General features: G+C 35.9%; 2 protein-coding genes and 1 pseudogene across 8 annotated transcripts in view; 2 read left to right on the top strand and 1 right to left on the bottom strand.

Moving 5' to 3' along the window:
- Positions 1-207: 207 nt before the first annotated feature.
- Positions 208-21,804, top strand: part of LOC108373937 (cytochrome b5 reductase 4 pseudogene) — a 27,763-nt pseudogene continuing 6,166 nt past the window's right edge.
- Positions 3,142-5,081, top strand: Den1 (SUMO peptidase family member deneddylase 1). 3 transcript variants are annotated; one of them, XM_017629881.1, is made up of 2 exons: positions 3,142-3,396; positions 3,820-5,081. In XM_017629881.1, the coding sequence occupies exon 2, from the start codon at positions 3,980-3,982 to the stop codon at positions 4,625-4,627; it is 648 nt and encodes a 215-aa protein (XP_017485370.1). In that variant the 5' UTR covers positions 3,142-3,396; positions 3,820-3,979; the 3' UTR covers positions 4,628-5,081. The 3 variants fall into 3 exon arrangements, with proteins under 3 accessions (XP_017485370.1, XP_017485371.1, XP_017485372.1); XM_017629882.1 differs by lacking the exon at positions 3,142-3,396 and adding an exon at positions 3,452-3,643; XM_017629883.1 differs by lacking the exon at positions 3,142-3,396 and adding an exon at positions 3,452-3,643 and having other exon boundaries at positions 3,780-5,081.
- The window catches only part of LOC108373935 (fatty-acid amide hydrolase 2-B), an 18,717-nt gene continuing 5,349 nt past the window's right edge, over positions 8,437-21,804 (bottom strand). The window contains exons 2-5 of one of the 5 annotated variants that reach the window (XM_017629880.1): positions 12,239-12,499; positions 11,848-12,172; positions 11,503-11,722; positions 8,437-10,175 (exon numbers count right to left, since the gene is read on the bottom strand). In XM_017629880.1, the coding sequence (XP_017485369.1) occupies positions 8,989-10,175; positions 11,503-11,722; positions 11,848-12,153 (1,713 nt within the window). In that variant the 5' untranslated portion in view covers positions 12,154-12,172; positions 12,239-12,499 and the 3' untranslated portion in view covers positions 8,437-8,988. Of the gene's footprint in view, positions 10,176-11,502; positions 11,723-11,847; positions 12,500-15,288; positions 15,408-16,482; positions 16,726-21,804 lie in introns of those variants that run through there. The other 4 variants (XM_017629879.1, XM_017629877.1, XM_017629876.1 and 1 more) reach the window with 4 other exon arrangements.

Raw genomic sequence — 21,804 nt, 5'->3', positions numbered from 1 at the left:
GGGATGTCCAAAACACGCGATCTTACGTCCAAAAATAGAAAGTAAATGGGCCTGATTTTTGAAATCTTTATCGTTACAGGGTTAAAGGTGTTAATACAGTTGGCAACCATGGTGTCCTTTTTTGCGGCGAATTTAGTACAACAGCTGTCACAAGTCTACTTATCCACATTTTTCAAGAGTTGTTTCAAAGACCTACATTTAAAAGTGTTTCAAAATATCTGGAAAGTGTATTTGTGAAAGAAGACTTAAAAAATATTGCTGCAAACAACACATTATTTAAGGTAAGTTCCCACAGTAGCTTAAGGTTTTAAATGCTCTTCCCTTGATTTTGCTTTTTTTCGTTCACTTGAAAACGACGAGTGGCCGTAGAACATTGCTAATTTCGCTTTTGTTTTGGTTCTACTTGAGTAAGCGTTGCCATCTTGTAAATTTTTTGTAAAAAAAACGTTACAGTGGGCGGTAAACAAAATAATCAGGATAAATTCATTATAGTTAATAACTTGTATGCAATCTCAGTATGCGTTATGTTTTAACCCCACATTTCTGCATCTGATCAACCGATAAAACCTGGGTTGATTTATACCCGACCATCGTGAGAGATTTGTAGCGTGGTGGCAGTGCTACATATAACTAACCATCTTTCTGCGTAGTATAGCGCCATTTTCACAGTCATAAGTTAACTACTATGCTACTAATAAAGTACCATTTTTGATTTCACAGTATCAGTTCGACTTNATTTTGCTTTTTTTCGTTCACTTGAAAACGACGAGTGGCCGTAGAACATTTGCTAATTTCGCTTTTGTTTTGGTTCTACTTGTGTAAGCGTTGCCATCTTGTACAGTGGGCGGTAAACAAAATAATCAGGATAAATTCATTATAGTTAATAACTTGTATGCAATCTCAGTATGCATTATGTTTTAACCCCACATTTCTGCATCTGATCAACCGATAAAACCTGGGTTGATTTATACCCGACTATCGTGAGAGATTTGTAGCGTGGTGGCAGTGCTACATATAACTAACCATCTTTCTGCGTAGTTTAGCGCCATTTTCACAGTCATAAGTTAACTACTATGCTACTAATAAAGCACCATTTTTGATTTCACAGTATCAGTTCGACTTATGGTTGACTGCAGTTAACTAATGTACATCCATTAGTTAATCAATAGTTAAAACCAGCTGTTTTTCTAGTAGGTAATAATGNGTTAACTAATGTACATCCATTAGTTAACCAATAGTTAAAACCAGCTGTTTGTCGTTCCCACGACAGCCGGGTCTACGTAATCGGAACGACCCAGATTTATATCTGGCCAAGGACTGTCACTCNTCGTTCCCACGACAGTCGGGTCTACGTAACCGGAACGACCCAGATTTATATCTGGCCAAGGCCTGTCACTCCAGCAACACTCCCCAAAAAGTCTTTGGGGAATTTGTATGCTGCTACAACAACAACAACAACAACAACCAGCTGTTTTTCTAGTAGGTAATAATANGTAGTTTAGCGCCATTTTCACAGTCATAAGTTAACTACTATGCTACTAATAAAGCACCATTTTTGATTTCACAGTATCAGTTCGACTTATGGTTGACTGCAGTTAACTAATGTACATCCATTAGTTAATCAATAGTTAAAACCAGCTGTTTTTCTAGTAGGTAATAATGACTGGGAAAATGGCCCATAGTGAATACTGCACAACACGAATGGCAGTTAAATGCAAACTAGAGAAGAATTTCTGATGGTTCCAAGACAATTTATACAAAATGGTAACGGTTGAGCATAAACAAAAATTTCAATAACAAATAATAGTTGCGTGTCCCAACTTTTCTGGGTTAAAATCTGTAAAACTGTCAAACAGCAAAAGAAGCCAGAGTAAGTTGGACGCACAAAAACTTTTTAAATAGAGTGGCAGCAGCAATTTTCGTACATTTAATTTTTAATAGAGTGGAAACACCAATTTTCCTCCATCTTAACAGTGGCTACACACGACGAACATATCCGCGCACATGCGCGGCTTGCGGGTCATGTTCGTCGTTTGTAGGGCGGTTTGCGAGCACGCTCGCCAAAAATTAAAAAAATTTTGATTTTCAGCGAGCATGCTCGTCGTTTGTAGCGAGCTTTGCGAGCATCGCATTGGAAACAAAAACAACAACCTCATTTTGTGTTGATGCTTGAAGTGTGCACATCGGCGGATAAATGTTGTTGTTCTGGTTGTTTACATGGGAAAGTAGATTTTCGATTTCACATTTCGTCAGGAAAATGGGGTAGAAAAAGCGCTTGCATTGCCACGTTTAACAGCACTTTAACTGATCTTTATGGATTATGCTACACACCACAAATTTGTTGGCAACTATGGCTATTCGTTAGCTGCCAAGATGGCCAATTCGCCGCTTCAGTTGAATTTCTANTTTATTTATACTTTACTTGTATGTACGTACATACATATACTTATAGTAATTTAGCCTCATTTATCAAAAATTCAATTAAATAACATGGCTTAANCGTTTTGCTTTATTTACTTATCCACTTATACATACATATATACGTATATATATACCCTGCAAACAAATTCTCCCGAAATCTTTAAGAGTGTCGGAAATCTGTTAGGATTCTTTTAGAAATCTGTAAAGAAAAACATATGAAGCAGTTGACATNACAAACGACGAACATGACCCGCAAGCCGCGCATGTGCGCGGATATGTTCGTCGTGTGGAGCCACTGTTATATTAACTTCACAAGATTGTTGTGCAGATTTTCATCATCGGAATATTGCAATTAAATACAGAATTTCGTGAAAAAAGTGATTTCTACAAATCTGCAAAAAGGACTTTCTGGTTGTTTACATGGGAAAGTAGATTTTCGATTTCACATTTCGTCAGGAAAATGGGGGAGTAAAAGCGCTTGCATTGCCACGTTTAACAGCACTTTTAACTGATTTTTATGGATTATGCTACACACCATAAATTTGTTGGCAACTATGGCTATTCGTTAGCTGCCAAGATGGCCAATTCGCCGCTTCAGTTGAATTTCTACCGGTATTTGGGTGTGTGTTTTTTCGCATATTCGCTATTTGATTCGCTATTCCTCAANATGTTGTTTTTGTACGATTGCTACAACCTGTAGTTGTTGAATCATGATTTCTACCGGTATTTGGGTGTGTGTTTTTTCGCATATTCGCTATTTGATTCGCTATTCGTCAGATTTTGGATGCAGAAAGCGAAGCTAGAACAAAATAGAAGAGTGGGAATTGCATTTTTTGTTTGAATTGCGTATTAATTCGCTAAAATTTGCCGACAAGAAAGTAAAAGTGAAATTGGAGTATTTCATCCCTGAAATTTTCCCAATTTGGAAGAAGAAAACGGAATATCAGCGCAGTTTTGCGCAAATAATAGAGCAAGGTAAATTGTAATAAAACAGTAAAAAAAATTCATCATTAAATTTTGGAANATTTTGGATGCAGAAAGCGAAGCTAGAACAAAATAGAAGAGTGGGAATTGCATTTTTTGTTTGAATTGCGTATTAATTCGCTAAAATTTGCCGACAAGAAAGTAAAAGTGAAATTGGAGTATTTCATCCCTGAAATTTTCCCAATTTGGAAGAAGAAAACGGAATATCAGCGCAGTTTTGCGCAAATAATAGAGCAAGGTAAATTGTGATAAAACAGTAAAAAAAAAATTCATCATTAAATTATGGAATGGCTTCTATTAAAATTTCATGTAACAATCTGCACCTCCGATATTATATGTACCACATTTGCGTATGAATTTATGCCTATACATAGGTACTTCGAAACGCCTTGACGACGAACATTGCGAAAATAGGAAAAGTGATTGTGACTACGCCAATAGTTACTACAACTATCAATTTCGACGTTTCTAGCATTTCGACGACGGCGTGTAGAAGAGGAAAAAATTGGAGAATTGGAAGAAAAATTACAGCGACAGCGGTAGCGCTCGGAAACAAGGAGGCGCAACGGTGAAAATGAGTTCCTACTCACACGCGGACCCTATCGCGCTCAGCTTCAATGAGACGTGCTTGCGTATGAGCGACGTACAATTACTGCAGGGTCCACACTGGCTGAATGACCAAATACTTTCATTCTACTATGAATATCTGGAAAAGATCAAATACAAAAATAATCCCGATTTGCTATTTGTCGCACCAGAAGTGACACAATGCATGAAACTGATGGACGATGGAGAGTTGGAGACCATACTAAACCAGCTGGAGGCTCCACGAAAGCCATTCATTTTCTTTGCGTTGAACGATAACGAATCAACTCAAGCGGGTGGCACTCATTGGTCACTTTTAGTATTTTCACGACCAGAGAAAACGTTCTTCCATTTTGATTCGTGGGGTAACAACAACTCATTAGCATCACATCAATTTTTTCAACGAATCAAAGATGCATTGAATTGCCGTCAATGTCATATGAAACCAATACGTTGCCTGCAACAGGCGAATGGTTACGACTGTGGCATACACGTTATCTGCATGACAGACAATATAGCCGACAATGTCAATCGGTATGAGTGTGTGGAAGGTGTTGGACCACTGCATCAGGACACAATCAGCGCAAAACGATCAGAGCTGCTGAAATTGATTCTGTCTTTGGGTGGAAAAATTTAGAAATACATTGATGGTGAAATAGCGGATTGCTTTAAAGCGTCAGCAAGCACGGAAAAATATTATTTGTTAATGGCTGTTTAGAGTGGGTTGATAGTTGGAAATGACAGAAATGTACACAAAACAGCCATTTATTTTTTTTTATTAGGAGAGCACAGGGATAGTTATATAGAAAACCAGAGTTAAGAAACGAGTATCTTCTGTGTTGAAAATTAAAATTTCACCAAAACGCATTTGGTGTATTGCTTTCTCGGAATTTCCTTTGTTTCAAAAGAAATCCATTACTTTCAGTTTTTGTTTGAGAAGTAAAGAAACATTAATTTTAAAATGTGAGAATTTTGTAACGCTAATTTGGCTTTGATTACTTGCAAATAAAACTAAAATAAGATTGTAAATCCTTTTGAAAAGGTATTTAGTAATTAAAACTATACACGTATATACATACATACATATATAACATACATAAGTACATATACACATAAAATTAATATTTGAAACTTTGATGTGAAAAAAATTGGGACGCGACATGTTAACAAGTTTTGGATGTTTTATTTTAACTTTTTTTTCATAGCAAAAACCCTGTAAGTCCAAATTTCGAAAGCTGTACAAAATAAAAAAAAAAATCAGCAAAGTTTCATAAAATTTCAAGATTTATAAATTTCAGCGAGTTTCAGAAAAGTTGATCAAAATATCAAACGTTTTATTCAGAATTAAAGAGAAAAATTGTAGTTTTGAACGCATTAAATTTTAGTATAGTAAAGTGCAAGTTTTAAGTTGGTAGGCTTTTTTGGCATTTTATTTTTTTTTGCTGGCAGTGTCATTCGTTTTCTTCCATGCAAATAATGTGCTACTAATTTTTTTGGAGGAAAAGCGTAACACCTTCAGAAGAGAAAAACACCGCCAAAATTCAAGAGTTAGCCAAAACTTGTTAAAATGTTACGTCCCTATTTATTGGCCCCCACCGTCACATATATGCAGATATATAGAAGGCATGTGAAAAAATTTTTTCCACATAGTATAAAGCTCCATTATCTATGAACTTCACTTTTTCTAGCGACAGAAATGAATTACCGCTAAGTTCCTGCTGTTATTAATTCTTTCGTGTATAGCACGAGACAACAAATGCATGAAATATTTCTCGATATATATAAAAAAAAATATTTAGATTCAATATTTTTGTATGTTGTAAGTTATTCATATGCTTCAAATTTACTTCATGCATACACATATTGTATTCCTTAACATCGCATTTTCCTCGCCCTTAGTTATTCGTACATGTATTTTTTGTAATATCGATTTAGTTTTAAACGACATACATATAATTTTTTTTATAAAAATGCATACTAATAAAATTATCTAAGACTTATTGGGTGAAGAGTGTTTATATGCCCCTTTGAAATTTATTCTGTCGAACGAGACTGACACATCTTCAAACTGCCCCTTAATGGATAGGGTGCCCCCGTCCGACTGATTGATGTGATGGTCCGTGTGGTTGATGTTGCTCGTGAGAGAAGGCAGAGATCACCGCTACTCTAGAGATGTGATCGACGGGGTTGGGTAAGACCACAGGACCCTGCGACGTCTACTTAATCTGCCATATAAAGGAGGGCAAACTCGGTGTTATATTTGTAGTGAGAGTGGGACTTTATAGCCAAGTATTGTCGGTAACTATAGTGGACGACCTCGCTACAATCCATATCAATTTGACATTCTTCAACTGCTAGCTCTTTTGCGTCGACGACCGGACGAAAAAAAAAACCGATTCTGAACAGAAACTCTGAGAGTTTTCTCTCTTTTCCCTTTCCTCCTATCATGAATAAAAATTCCCCGAGGATTTTTTATATTAAATGACGGAGTTGAGCTGTCATAAAAGTCAAACAGCTCTTGTGAAGTTCGAATTTTCTCCTCCCAAAATTTCGAGGAAGGATTTATTTTTCGGGAGAAATAAATTCCCGGAGAACAAACTTCCTGGGCTGTACGAGTTTTCCTAAGGTCTCTTATGAGCGCTTGGAGCGCCTCTACGACTGCTATCTTAGTTGTGATATAAAAATTATGCTTTGCGATTTCAATGCAACGATGGGCAAGGAAGGCGTTGCTATCATTGTAGCAGCACTACTAAGCGCCGCCTGGGTCGGTTTGTCCATCAATCGCTGTCGTCAAACTCAACTAAAGGTTGGTCCAAGAAACGAGCTGTTTTGATGGGGTCGCTGTTTTTACCAGCGGTGAGGTAAGGGTAGCCATCGGGAAGGCGAAAGCCTCCAAAGCCATTGGACCCGACTGGCGTCATTCCAGACATCTGGGAGATGGTGAGAGTGGTCCCACTGCTCAAACCGCGGAAACCAGCCAACAAAGGAGTCTTATCGTCCGATAGCCCTCCTTTCCCTGGTAGCGAAGACACTAGAGGCCTTGCTACTCCCGTTTTTTACGAGCCAGCTGGCCCCAGCGAAGCATCAGCATGGATTCCGTAAAGTGTACAGCACAACAACAGCACGTAACGCCATAAATACCCCGATAACTCGCGGCCTTAACCGAAACCGCCCCTGTGAGCGAACCTTTCTAGTAGCTCTTCGTATGCTCTCTGAATCCCACCTCACTAACGTCCCTGTCCCTATGGACAGACCCCGTCGAGGCTGCTCTGTGGCTACTCTATGCATGCCGGGCACTCATTGGCCACATCTGCGTATACTCTGCTCAGGAACTAGTTTAGGCTGCTGCTGTATCCAAAGCGAAGTTGGGCTATTGTGGTGCGAGTCTTCCGAGGCGGAGGGCTTCGACGTTGGGTGGTTGTGTACCCAAAACGGCATTCACAGGTCGGGAATCTATGTCACTCGAGACCGACTTTCTGTGCATGCCGTTCAAGGCCTGTCGGTATGCAGTTAGGTTCGGAGGTTGCTTTATGAACCTCTGGACATCGTCTGTCAGTTCATAGAGATGCCTCCTGACGTTCATTGGCGAGGGCTCTTCTGCAAGCCCTGTTCGGCTGCCCACGTCTTTGACACCCTACTAGGAACTACATGTAGAGCATTGTGTTATGCTTCTTAATGGGAAGCATCTGGACCTCGTCATTAAGGTGGAGTTGAGCTTCGTCCACTGCGTCCTGCTTGTCTCTGGCGACCACATGGGCGCTGCGTCGGGTCCGGTAGTTGGTTGATGTCGGTCTGGACCGCGTCCATATACTTGCCTTCTGACCTGCTTGGGCGGAGACGCTTCCTCAAACAAGGGTCTGTTGGGGTGCTCACGCTGCCCGGAGTCCGGAACGCGTCTTTGATCCTACTGGCCAGGGCCCGGAAGATAATGGTTTGTAGCCCCAGGCTCAATGGCTGTCTTAAGTTTGCAAATAGATCATGTTGATAAAGATGAAATACACGTTTCCAGGGTTTTAGACGTACTTGCGATTCGAAGACTAAANTGAAATTTTTTTCCATAAATGAGCCGTTCACCCTAATGATAAACGATCTGGAAATGATCCAGCTTTCCTCTGGCTCAGAATTAACAATCGTGGTTCTCTCTGAAACAATTTTTCATCCCAACACGCAAACGTTCCTCTCAATCTTAACGTTGAGTTCTCAAACCTTTTGTTCTTTAGCAGAACGTTCCGCAGAATTTTGTTCTTATTTGATCCTCCTTGAACACGTTTTCGATATTTTCGTTCTAAATTTGTTCCCATTGGAAACGTTGGTTGTGTTCAGAAATGCATCAAGCCAAAGCATCAGTCTCATTTACTTCGGTCGGTTTATTCCCCTAAGAGCCCCTATCTACGTTTCTGGAGCTACTTACCTATCCGAGTATTTATACATGTAAAGTCAGTTATGTATTTTCATACGCTTTAGTTTAATTTGTTTCATTTCGTGAACAATATAGACTCGCGTGCGCACATAGAACATATGAATGTATGTATGTTTAATTTATATAAAAATATCTACTTTAGTACACAGTTAAATTCACATACATTTATCTTTAAATACAGTTTAGTGGTAAACTTATTGCAATACCAACGTGTTATCTATTTTACGCATTTAAATGCTTAACAGTTACTTGTAGTATTTGTAGTATGTATGTATATGTAAAGTTACGTGTATATTGAATTACATAAACTTATTCGCATTACATTAAGTTACATCAAAGATGATTATACACATACATATCGGCGTATATTATCTATGTTCCTTCTACAAAAATATTATAATATTCATGTACTTTTGGTACATATTATAAGACCATATGTAATGCATATACAATTACATACATATGTATTTCCTTTAATAACATTACATGTACTAGCATAACAGTTTTTCAGTAAAAATATATCAACCTAGCTTGTGACACCGGCAAGATATTACTACCAGCTGCTACAACAACTACTACTAAACCTTCACTTCTGGACGCGCCCAGCCGCCAAAGGCGCGTTCCAACTCTTCGGCAACTGCCAAGCACAGCCTATCGTTATTAAAGTTGGCAATAACTTGCAGTCCCAGAGGCACACCTTCGCTACCGAGTTGTCCCAGTGGTACGGCAGTGGCGGGGAAGCCCAAAACGTTCACGATGCCTGTGTAAGAAAAGTTAATGGGGCGAAAGATGGGTTCGTTGTGGTATGGTGCAACGGTGGGATGTGTGGGATAGAGCAGAACACCATCATCGCCCAAAAGCTCCTGCATTTCGGCGCGTAATTCATCGCGCTTCTTTACCATATGCTTATATTTGCTCGAACCATACTGCACCTGTGTCTTGTCCATAATGGCGGTCAAAAGTCCGATAAATGTGTGCTTGGAAGCGCCAAAGACCCATTTCACCAATTCAACATAGGGGTTAATAGCCACTTTTAAATCACCCAGTTGGTGAGCGAATGTATAGCCAGAATCATCTTTCATATTGGCAAACCAAATGATGGTCGATTGACGGAATTGCTCCAGTTGCACCTTTTCCACCACCTCGGCTTTTAACTTCTGCCGCAAATGTTGTACGGTACGCTGCATGCCTGCTAATAGATCGGCATCCACTGGCGTCACCAAGCGACCACCGCCGTCGGTCTCCTGATAGAAGAAGCGCACCTTTTGCAAATCGACCGGCTCATCCAAATTCAATTCGGACGCCTTATCACCGGCAATAATTCGTAGCATCGGCTTCAAATCCTCTGCAAAACGTGACATTGGTCCAATGCCGAGAAATGAATTTTGCTCAGCTGTGAATGGCATAGGGAATTGACCCTTATTCGAAACAATTAGCTTGCTGGGCTTATGACCGAATACGCCATTAAAGAATGCCGGCATACGTATAGAGCCGCCAATGTCGGATCCCAGTCCGAAGGGCGAAGCGGCTGCCGATTGTATGCAGCCCTCACCGCCGCTGGAGCCGCCAACTATGCGATTTGAATCGTAAGCGTTACGTGTGCGCCCGTGCACCGAATTGTTGCTCTCCCACCACATGCATACCTCAGAGATGTTAGTTAGCGCGAATGGAATGGCGCCCGCTTGCCGCATCAAAGCAATCGCGGTGGCGTCCTCGGTGGCGCGCACATCTTTCCGCGCATACAAACCGGCAGTATGCAGAAGGCCTGAGGAAAAATGAAAAAGTTTTAGATTAGAATTGCATATGTATGTATAATGCCAAAATAAGATGGGTTTCTTATCATCCACTCATTTTGACAAAAAAGGAAACATGCATAGCTCTGCTTATACGAATATGCCGGAGCAGTCCTAGAACGCACATAACACAAGCTTTGTTTAGTAGTTAAGAGGTTTGTTCAAATCTAGTGAGACCTTTCAAGACAGTCCAATTCGTCAAAGAATTTGTCCCTCACAGTTCTGAAGTTAATTTTCGGAGTGCCGCCGTTTCTGCTTACCTAAAGTTTCGACAAAAATTATTATGCGGAGCTACAAACCTGCCTTTAAGAGTCGCAGCATGCTTAATGCTCATTGCTCGTCAAGACAAGATTTGTTTACCTGCTGTTATTAGTCGCTTTAGCTTTCCCCCCAATATGTGTAACTTCAATAAATGCTCTGGATTTCTTAAGTATTCTCTAAAATCTCTTCTCACGCATACAAGCTGTTTCGCTTTCAGGAATACCACTTGTTAGTAGTATAGAAGTGCTGTCGGAAAAATCGTAGCGATCTTCGTCATTCTTTTAAATGATTTCGATCTAGTCCGTGGATTTAGGGACCTTAAACGCAGCCCTACTGTGTACCTCTAAGACAAATTTTTATTGAAAGAGCTCTGACTGGCTCAACAACTTCGCTGCGCCAACGTTATTTAGGATTCGACAGAGGCGTTAATCAAGGTCATTCGACTCTTCCTGGAGTTAATGCTTACTTCCAGCCTTTCGCTTTAGATTTTTAGGAGGGTTTAGGCCCACCGTCGTAAATACGAATGTCGAAAGAAATGGACGATGTGGTGCCCAGTGAACAGGCTTATTTTTGCCACTTTCAGAGTTCCTTCATTTGATTCATCTTTTATTATCGGCATATTGCCTGTGCTTTTAGCCTATTNGAGGGTTTAGGCCCACCGTCGTAAATACGAATGTCGAAAGAAATGGACGATGTGGTGCCCAGTGAGCAGGCTTATTTTTGCCACTTTCAGAGTTCTTTCATTTGATTCATCTTTTATTATCGGCATATTGCCTGTGCTTTTAGCCTATACTGTGTAGAAATTAAGGGAAGTAAGAAGAACGGTCTACTGCGGCAGAGCTCCATGTCGTAGCAAGTCGACCGTTGCTCTTGGCGTCGGCCCGGCATCCGATGGTATCAAATCTTAATAATCGCGGAAATGATTCCAGAAAGACAAGTCTTCCGTTAGCAGGAATAAGTAATAGCTGTTTTGAGAGTGTTTTACGTTGGAAAAATCCACTTCGCAGTATAAGGCTAACAAAAATAAAATTAGCTCACCTTTCACTGCAATGCAATCCTTTGTCGATATTGGCACACCCAAATATGGTTTCAATTTCTCTAGTTCCTCCTCGGTGTGTTCGCCCGATTTAATTAGCTTATCAGCTTCAGCTGCCTCCTGGAGCGCCTCGTCGAAGCGATTGTCCACACAGCAATTGAGCTTTGGATTTACATCTTTTATGCGACGTATAAATGATTCCAATACTTGCACGCTTGTGAGCTGTTGTGGAATCAAATAATAAAAATAACAAATAAAAAACCAAAAACGACGTTAATTAGAGGCCTAAGTATGTATGTATGTACCTACAATATGCATTTTATTATCTATTTAATTTGAAAACTCACCTCCTGTTTGCGTATTTTACGCGCCAGCGATGTGGCCGACTCGAGCAGTATGGGGTCAGCGATGGCGGGCATTGTTTCACCCTTCACGCCATAGATTAATTGGAAAACTAGGCGTACGATTTTGGTGATAAAATTGAAAAATAATTGAGCTATGAATCCGCTGATTGAGCAACGTTTTTGTGCGCGACGTCTTCTGCCACCACCGCCGCTGACGCTGCTGCTACTACTATGCCGCCGGCTACCGTGGCGTCTGCTCCGCTTCTTCGTCGATTTTTCTTCGTTAATAAATGCATTAGTTTCCGTCATTGTGTTCAGTTACTTAGTGCTTTATTTTTTAAATTTATTATTTAGTTATAGGTATGTTTTATGTTAAAAAATGTAATTTTTGTACTTTCAATAGTTGGATATATGTATGTATGCAGAAATGCCGGAATGTTTATTGTATATATTGCGTCTGTGACCATACGATTTTCGTGTAGAATTGCTACATACATATATTTATAGTGTTCGCTAAAAAAAATACTGTGGAACTGTGGTAAACATGAAATCGAAATGTTGCTTTAGAAACGCTAATACTATACTAGTGGTGGTAGGTTTTTTGCTTTCCTTCACTTTTTCTAATGCCGTTTATTGTTGGTGCATCATTTGCATGCTGAAATTGAAAAAAACAAGAGTTTATGATTTATTGCAAATAAACAAATATGTTCCTTTATATATTTTTTCTCAGTTTGATGTTATAAATACACAATATCAAGCACACGTTTACCACTACAACAAAAGTATTTTTGTTTGTCTGTTAAAATAGGCATTCTGTCCTTTAAGTACCGCAAATTATATCTTTTAATAATTTATAAAAAAAATTTTTTTCTTAGTGTGATTCGTTGAATTTTGTAAACCAAAAATGCTAATTTATTTGTTTTTCTAATTTTTTACATTCAGTGATTTTCTATTTTTATAATACTTTATTGCTTTATACATTTGTTAAAATTTTCTAATCCTTTACTCCCAACGTTTAGGTCATATGCTACTAAAATTTCAAGGGCTATAAAATTGTATACCAAAAATTTTTCTAAAAATTCGGAATAAAAAGTTTGAAATTTTTACTTTTTTTAATTTGTTGAATTTTTATAATTTTTGTGTAAAGTTTGAAATGTGGATTTATATGGTGCTTGTTATATCATGTGCTAGAATTTTGTAAAAAAAAAATAAACATTAAATCAACAAAAAAAGGCGAAACGGGTTAAAATATAACTTACCTTAATCATACAAATGTACATGTGTGCCAATGAAGGGCAAAATTGTGTGTTTTCGAAAAAATCCCTAAAAATAAAACACGAAAAGTTACGAAATATTTTAACAAAATAACGAAAAAGTCTCGGTAAAATCAAACAAATAAATAAATAACACCGCAGTAAATTTTAAGTTTCGAAAAATCCCGAAAATCATGATTGGAAGAAAATAAAAACAAAATTATAACTTTTCTTTCTAATTGTAACTTTTATATTTGACTAAAAAACAAAAAACAAAATTTTAACTTTTTACATTTGACTGAAAAAATAAAAGTGAAATTTTAACTTTTATATTTGACTGAAAAAATAAAAGTAAAATTTTCACTTGTATTTTTTTACCGAAATCAATAAAAGTCAAATTTTAACTTTTATATTTGACTAAAAAAATAGAAGCCAAATTTTAACTTCTCTTTTCGACCGAAGAAATTAAAGTCTAAATTTAAATTTTATTTTTGACTGAAAACATATCGGTGAAAAATAACGATTGATTATTGGCTTTGTTAAAAAAAGAATATCAGTAAGGCGGATTCATCGTTTTAGTGTACTCCCAAAGAGAGAAACACAACAACAACCACATGGAAGAAAAGTTCAAAACGGTCTCTGAATTCACTTCTAACTTAGAATTTTCTATTTACTATCCCTATTTTTGGCTTAAAACTTCAACTTGTGGAATCCCAAACATATTTGTATATGAGCCGTTTTTTTGAAAGTGTCATAAGTCACTTCACACCCCTTAGGCTTAAATGACCGGTTACTTGTATCTCAACGCGTCGTTTATTCGATCAACCTCATCAACCAAAGGTAAAAAGTTTTGTCATTAGTTTACGACGATAGAACGATTTACAGATATGTATATTCGGTTACAAGTAACCGATCATTTAAGCACAAGAGATATGAAGTGACTTATGCCACTTTCAAACTACAAACTTGGATATGATATATTTATGTAGCTTTACTTTAATTTTTGCTGTTCGACCACCTGTAATTTTACTTGCACAAACACATTTAACACTATTCAATTTCATTCGTACTCGAAAATTCGTTTGGCGAAAATTCGGTATTTACCTTTCAGTCAACATTTTAATGAGAATCTTGTATTTAACAAGCACACCAACTAAATATGTTTTAAATTTTCAGCTTAAAATATGCAAACAAATTTTGACTCGAGCTCGTCTTCTACTGAAACTGAATGGGCTAAAACTGCATACCTACTCAAAAATTTAAAAAAAATTTGGATAAAAAAATTAGATATTTTGATGAAAATTTTTTATTTTTTATAAATTTTCTAAAAAGTTTACGATTTTCACTTACATGGGTTTTGTTATAGAATTTACTATATTAAAAAAAATGTAAATGAAGGAAAGAAAACTTTGTCAAAATTTGTCATTACATTTTACTACTATTTTTGTGAACATAATTCTACATACATACATATGTACGTAATACATATGAACCTTTGTTGTGTTTTAAACTAATGAACTATTATGTTGACAATACTATATGTATTTAAACGTCTATTATGTATTTATTTTTGTTAAATTATGATTTTTATTGTTTTGTACTGATTTTTGATCCCAAGTGTACTGATTATGTCACTAAAATATCTGGCTACCCTATACATATACATATATACTGTAAACAAAACCATACGCATGTATGTACATACATCGAATTATTATAGTTTAATTAATTCATATGAGGCTTTCATAACCGCCTAGAAAACTGTATCGATTTTATTACGTTGCGCAATATCTAAGCACCAATAATCCAAAATATTTATATAAATAACTGTAACCATTCACTTTCGAGTGTGCAATTGTAATAATCTATGTAATCCATACACGTCTCTGATTACAACAAATAAATTGGTAAACGATGATATATTGCATTATTGTAGAATACAAACATCCATAAATGAGTTTGTTGTTGCACATCACTGATTCACCGCGTTTGCATTTGACGCTAGAACGTGTATGTGTGTGTGTGTATGTATGTATGTATGTACATAAATACATTTGAATATGTGTGTGTATGCATTATTAAACAAACAAAAGAATTGCATCAAGAGAAGTGCATCATACAAACAACAATCTAAAGAAAATGAAACTTTAAAGGGAAGTAAATATGATAACAATAGAATTGTCCAAAGTACCACAACACAAAATTTTTTACGTAGAGGCAACTAACTGTGTACATATACTTTTTTATGTTATAAAACAGAAATATCGGACCGTACAAAGCGAATTCTCAAAATGAACTGAGCTAAATAGAGAAGACGAAGAATAATATGGATAAACCAGCAGCATTGGCGATGGCTGACTACAAATGTACATATGGTTACATTGTGTGGAAATACTATGTACATATGTACATATGTACATATGTACATATGTATATATGTTACGTACACACCGTGTCAAAATTACAGGCACACCAATTGAACTACTTTTTTTATAAAAACATAGTTTATTCTTTAAGAAGTACCGTTTCAAACTTTGTGCAGTATTAAAAAAAATAAAACAAAATAAAAAATTAGTAAACATGTCAGGCTTTTTAATTAGACTTCTTAGAAAGATTTGGAGTGTGCAGTTTTGTAGCCCATTTAATTTTAGTACAATAAAGTGAAAGGTTGAAGTAGCTAGGACATACCGTTGATTTTAAGCAATTTTTTTCCTGACGGTGCTGCGCGTTTTCTTCCATACAAAATATGTTCGACGGTTTTTAATATGAAAGAATTGACCAAAAAAATTGCCAAAAATTAAACGTAAGACCTAGCTACTCCAAATTAAAATTGAATGGGAGAAAAACTGCACACTCAAAGTATTTCTGAGGAAGCTAATTAAAAAGCTTGCAATTTTTACGAAATTTTGTTAAATTTTTTTTTTTAATTTTGCACAAAGTTTGAAACTTGATTTATACGCGTTTTGGTAAAAAAAAAAAAACATTACTGAAATTAAAATTAATATACAAAAAATAAATTGTTAAAACTTGTCAATATGTGGTAAGCTTATAATTTTTACACGGGGTCTATATGCATATGTATGTACTTAAGTATAAATGTATGTATGAACACTCATAGCAAAAGCAATGGCTACGACGTAGCACACGAAAGTCGATAGCCTGTTGTTGGCAGATTTCCTCATTCTTCAACGCCAACAGTAGTCATCATACTGACAAAGTCGGCGTCGACGAATCCCCTCATACAGAGGCAGTAAATAGCTGGTAGCTACTCAGTAAGAAATTTGGGCGTAACCGTTTGTGCGCAAGTAAGCATCTTTAAAAAATATACTGCATGTATGTATAATAATTAAATGATTCATGTTTTCACAAAAAAAGCGGGACTTACAGTTTTATGCCGTACATATACAGTACCCTCCTTTTCTTTCTAATTGACCGCAAACAGAAAACCTAGAAAATTGCATCTGTTTTTCACGAAGTTACGGCTATTTCGCAAAACCAAGTGTAGATACGTATATACATATGGGGGTTCTGCCCGTCCCTTGGTCCGACATGGGTGCATGATTACTGCTAATCTTTTCCGACTGGGTAGTTGTGCGGTTTCCTGGGTGTTGGTGTGTGTGGTTGAAAGCCCAAAAATTCCGCTCGACTGACTAGAAAGCTACATATATATGGACATATGCCTGTATATATATATCTGGAACTACATAGTTACTTGTTGCGCACAGCGTCAAAAACTGGTTACTATACTTACTAAATATGTAGTAAGTATTTTTGCTTTGCGTCATTAATGAAAATCGCTAGAGTTGCGTTGTCATGACACAAATTCGCCAATCTGCATTAGCTTCTACAGTAAAACACCTTCACTAACTTTAAAAATTCAGCTCATTAGATTTGACTGTTGAACAAGACTTCCCACACAAACGCAATATACATATGTATGATGGTGTGAGTTTACCCACCTCTGATGTACACTCAAGAATGATAGAATACAAGATTGCGCCGATCAGAGAGGATTTTAGAGAATAACTTTTGTGTGACGTCACACTGGTGCAATTGCGAGAGAGAAATGCCAAAACGTGAGCAAGAATGGAAGAAGAAGAAATGTTGCAAGGAAAACGTAAACAAGTTGCACAAGTGTGACGTCATGCAAACAACGATTCTGTCAAATTAGTTAAGAGAGGAATAGCGGTCCGAGATCGGCGGAACCTTTGTATTCTCTCAATCGTGATGTACACTGATGTACAAATGCAATATTAAGAGCATACTGTTAATGTAAGAGCTTACACCAGCCATGCCCAACGCTGGCAGAACTCCATAAGCAAGTGCTGGACATGCCTGGCTTACACATTCACCAATTAGTTTTTGGGGGAGTATAAGCTGCGTTGCCGTTTGGCTACAATTGTAGCAAAAGTGCTACATTTAAAATGAAAATCTGCAATGATACAATATTTGTAAAAGGGCTACATTTTCAATTCCAAACTTCCACTTAATGCACTAAATTTTAGTAAGCTATAAAACTGCATTCCAAATTGTTTTAAAATTTCTAATTAAAAAGCTTGAAATTTTAATGAAACTTGGGTTGCTTTTTATTCATTTTTATTTCATTTGAATATATTACATTTTTGGCTACTAATAAAATTTACTGAGTCGCAGCACTGAGTATAAGTCGTTGCTAAGATATAAATCTGGATCGTTCCAATTGAAGATGGCATCGGGAGGAGCAATTCTTAGCTGTCTAGAACACTACTATAAAGCATGTGGTGTACAGACATGTTAGTACAATAAAAAGTTGTTGTATTGTATTCATGCATTTCTAACAGCCACATAGGGCATACATATGTCATGTGCAAATATGCAACCATAAAATAAAAATGTGTAGATAAATAACCGCCGTTATTAAATAAATAAATTTCCGTTGGCTGTGACGCAGCAAAGCAAAGTAATTAGCCGGCAATAAAAACAGCAACAAACTAATTTTAATTGGGCAAAGTGTTTATAAACAATAGAGTATTAACTGCTATATCTAGTGTTAGAACGAATTTTATTTCAATAAAAATAATTATTCTCAAAGTAAATACATATGTGTACAAACATATGTACATTAGACTGCATCGCCAAAAAAAGTTGCGGGTTTTCCGCGGGGATTACAAAACTTATTATATTGGAGGCTTCCCCCAAAATAATTCGGAAAAATATTAAATTTTACGTGAGCTGGACCGATTTTAAAATACCTCTAAAAATTGAGTTTTTTATAAATAAAACTAGTTTCTTCAGATGACAAACCAGTTCAAGCCTAAAAAATTTGCATACAAATACATTTTTTTTTCAACGGAATCATAATAATGAGATTTTTGATGTTGTTTTTTAAACTTTTTTCAAATATTGGTTTAAGAAAAACTTGAATCGGTAAGGTATTTCTTTTTTATTTCTTTTTCAATTTTTTTTTTTTATTATGAACACGTCTTAATTCTACTTGGAATAACGCTCGTTCATCTTAACTTTCTCTTTTATACTTTGAATGAGTTCATTTAACGTTAACGAGTTAAACAACGTTATCGACACCCTACCTATAACATGTGATCGATAAAGCAGTCGATGTGCTCAACTGAAGGATGTACCTGCAGTTAGCGTTAACTAGACTGGTGTGACCGGCCCATAGGCAAAGTTTAGGCTGAGTTATTCCTGTTTATCTTAAACCAACTTGAAAAAAGTTCGAAACAGCATCAAAAACCTCATTATTGGGATTCCGTTGAAAAATATGTTTGATTATTTTTACGCAAATTTTTTTTGCTTAAATCAGTTTTGCTCTCTGGTTGATTTTATTTTTTTTTTTCAAAAAATACTTAAAATAAATTATTTTTCATAAAAAACTTAATTTTTGGAGGTGTTTTCAAATCGGTCCAGCTCATGTAAATCCTCATATTTTCCGAAATATGTATATACATATGTAACTATAGGCGTGTTTTATTTGGCGAGAAACTTAAGCTATTAGCTTGTTTTGTATGGAAGACTTAGAAACAATTAGTTGTTTATTTACACATTTCCAGTAAAATCCAGTAAAAATTGATACAAATTTTAATGTTTTGGCGTTTTCGTACGCAAAAACTTGTAAAGTAGGGGAAATTGAGAGAGCGAGAATGACAGCTGAAGTTGCAAGTTTTCACTGGATTTCTACGAGATAAATTTTCAATTGTAACAATTTGTGGGTTTTATTGTTGAAACTGACAAAATTAAACTATTTAAATATAAAATATATTGTTTTATTAGGAATTTGCTGTGAATAAACAACCAATTTATCAACTGTTCATGAAACTTGCAAATTTGGATATTTTTTCTATGAGAGCGATTTCTCAGAAATTAAGTTACTTACTGGAGAGTTGCTGGCAAGTTAGTAGATAATAAAATATTTGGTAGTGTAGGTATATGTATAAAGTTTGTGCACGTAAAATTAACGAAGTACTTAAATGTTAATGTTAATATGTGTGAATTTCCAACGCAGGCATGTCTTTCTAGGAATCCGAAATTTAGTGTTGATTTGGACTTTGCACCCAAATTTGCCATACCTAACTTAAATTGTTCGAGCAAATACTCCATTAGCAATATTGTGTGTATGTATGTACATATGTACATACATATATATCTGTGGGCATTTGAAAGAAGAACTTTAGTCTAGCTTTCACGGATATATGTACGTATGTCAATAGAGCTTTTTACCGCCTTTTACTTTTATTTAAGAGAAAACATCAATTGTTGAAAGCAAAAACTGTTTAAAACGTTGTGGAGTAGCGAAAAAATGTGTACGTTATGTCGACATATGCTGTTTATTTAGTTCCAGCAATTTGTTTTTCGCACTCATAATGTACAAAGGCATGTACTATTTACTTATGTATGTATGTTTGTATTTTTGTATGTATGTATACATATTTATATGGGCAATCTCAGAAATAATCAACCAAAAACGAAAAAAATGTATGCAATTTAAATTCTCACATTATTTTATTTTATTTTTATTTATGGCCTTATAACAATTATATTCAACATTTTTACTGAGCTTGAGGCCGGTTTTGATGAAAAAACTATTGTTACTTTTCCACAATAAGTGAGTAACGTCCGAAAACAAATTTAGAGAGCAAATACACCGCTACTAATTAAAAAAAAACTTTTACTAATTTATTCCCGTATGTACTTACGTTTATCATACAAATTGTTTAACTTCTAATTTGTAAAATGGAAAGAGACGTCCAAACGTAACATACAAAACGCTACCCTGTGGGAAATGCACTAGTGCCGAACTGGTTCAGTACTAGAGAATTTAGAATCATGACACACTAGCAAATTTCAGATTGCGATATCCTACGAAGTATCAATTGCGCCCGCTACATCCATTTTTCGATAGTTCCGAACCACTTCTAAATTCGCCACTTTAAATATGGACTTGTAATGACAAGATTTTTTTTTTAATTTTTTGGGATTTATCACATTCTCAGTGACTGTTTTGGACTTAGCAAATTTGCGTATCAGTGAACAGAAAAGGTTAGAAATAAAAAAGGTAGTTTTGAAAACGAGGCACTTCTAATTGGTCTTGCCTTTTGCATCAAAATATATTGTTTTTAGATAAAGTGCACTTAGCGCAGCTTTTAACTCTTGCGTAGGTAAAAAGGCCCTAACTCACTTCATCTCCAAATACCTCATTGTGCAACTCTTACTTAAACCCTAATAAAATTAAAAAAAAACAAGTACAATTAGACACAATATTCAACAAAAATTTCATAATATTTTTAACTATAGTCGAACTTTATAACTCGAATCACCATTATCCAATCAAAATAGTTCGATTTATGGAGACTTTGAGGTATAGAATATTAATTGTTTTTTTTTTCAAGAACTACAATTATGCAAGATACTAATATAACCATTTATTAATTCGAAATCAAGTTTCACATGTAAAAGTTACAACGAATTAAAATAGTCAGAAATGAGAGACTGAAAACCTACTTTACTTTTGGTGTTTTCAGTAAAAAGAGATTCTAATTTGTTCAAAGCCTTATAGTAATCGTCATTGGTAGTGCCATTCGTTTGCCAATAAATTTGTATAAATTCAAACATCTGAATCAATCTCTAACGTCATCATTTGAAGGCTGGTGAATAATTTCATCCACTGAGCCCCCATCATCACTTTTCATTGCTCCGAAATTCGAAATCCCTTTCATCAGCGTTAAAAATATCGCATTAATTATACTTTTCCTAGTAAAATTTGCAGAATTTTAGTTTTCCATTTCTCGCAGTCTTCGTCACGAACGTCATTACTCTCACAACACACCATTTTATGGCTCACGGAATGCCTAAAATAATACAAGTAGTATCCACTTTGAGCAAACAATTTATTAATTACACATCTTGTTTGGTAGCTCTGCTTCCATTTATGAAGCCAATCGTGTTGCTTTGTTTAAACGTTGGTTTTTTCATTTCCTTGTTGTGTCCAGAAGTAGCATCAGTTTCAAAGTTATTATTGACTCTTTATTTTTTTAAATTGTAGAAACCGTGTTCGTGGAATCCAGATTTTTCAGCCACTTTTTATTCCTTTTCCCACTTTCAATTTCTTTGATTAGTCTAAATTTTTCTTCAATAGACAAACACTTTAAAACACGTTTCGACGTTATGCTAATATTTAGTCTTTACGAAGATACTATTCAAACTGATTAACAAA

This window comes from Rhagoletis zephyria, unplaced genomic scaffold (assembly GCF_001687245.7).
Source record: "Rhagoletis zephyria isolate East Lansing unplaced genomic scaffold, Rhagoletis_zephyria_1.1 Rzeph_scaffold_07163, whole genome shotgun sequence".
Lineage (NCBI taxonomy): Eukaryota > Metazoa > Arthropoda > Insecta > Diptera > Tephritidae > Rhagoletis > Rhagoletis zephyria.
The sequence above is the reverse complement of the archived record's forward strand: the minus strand, read 5'-3'. Positions and strand labels throughout refer to the sequence as shown.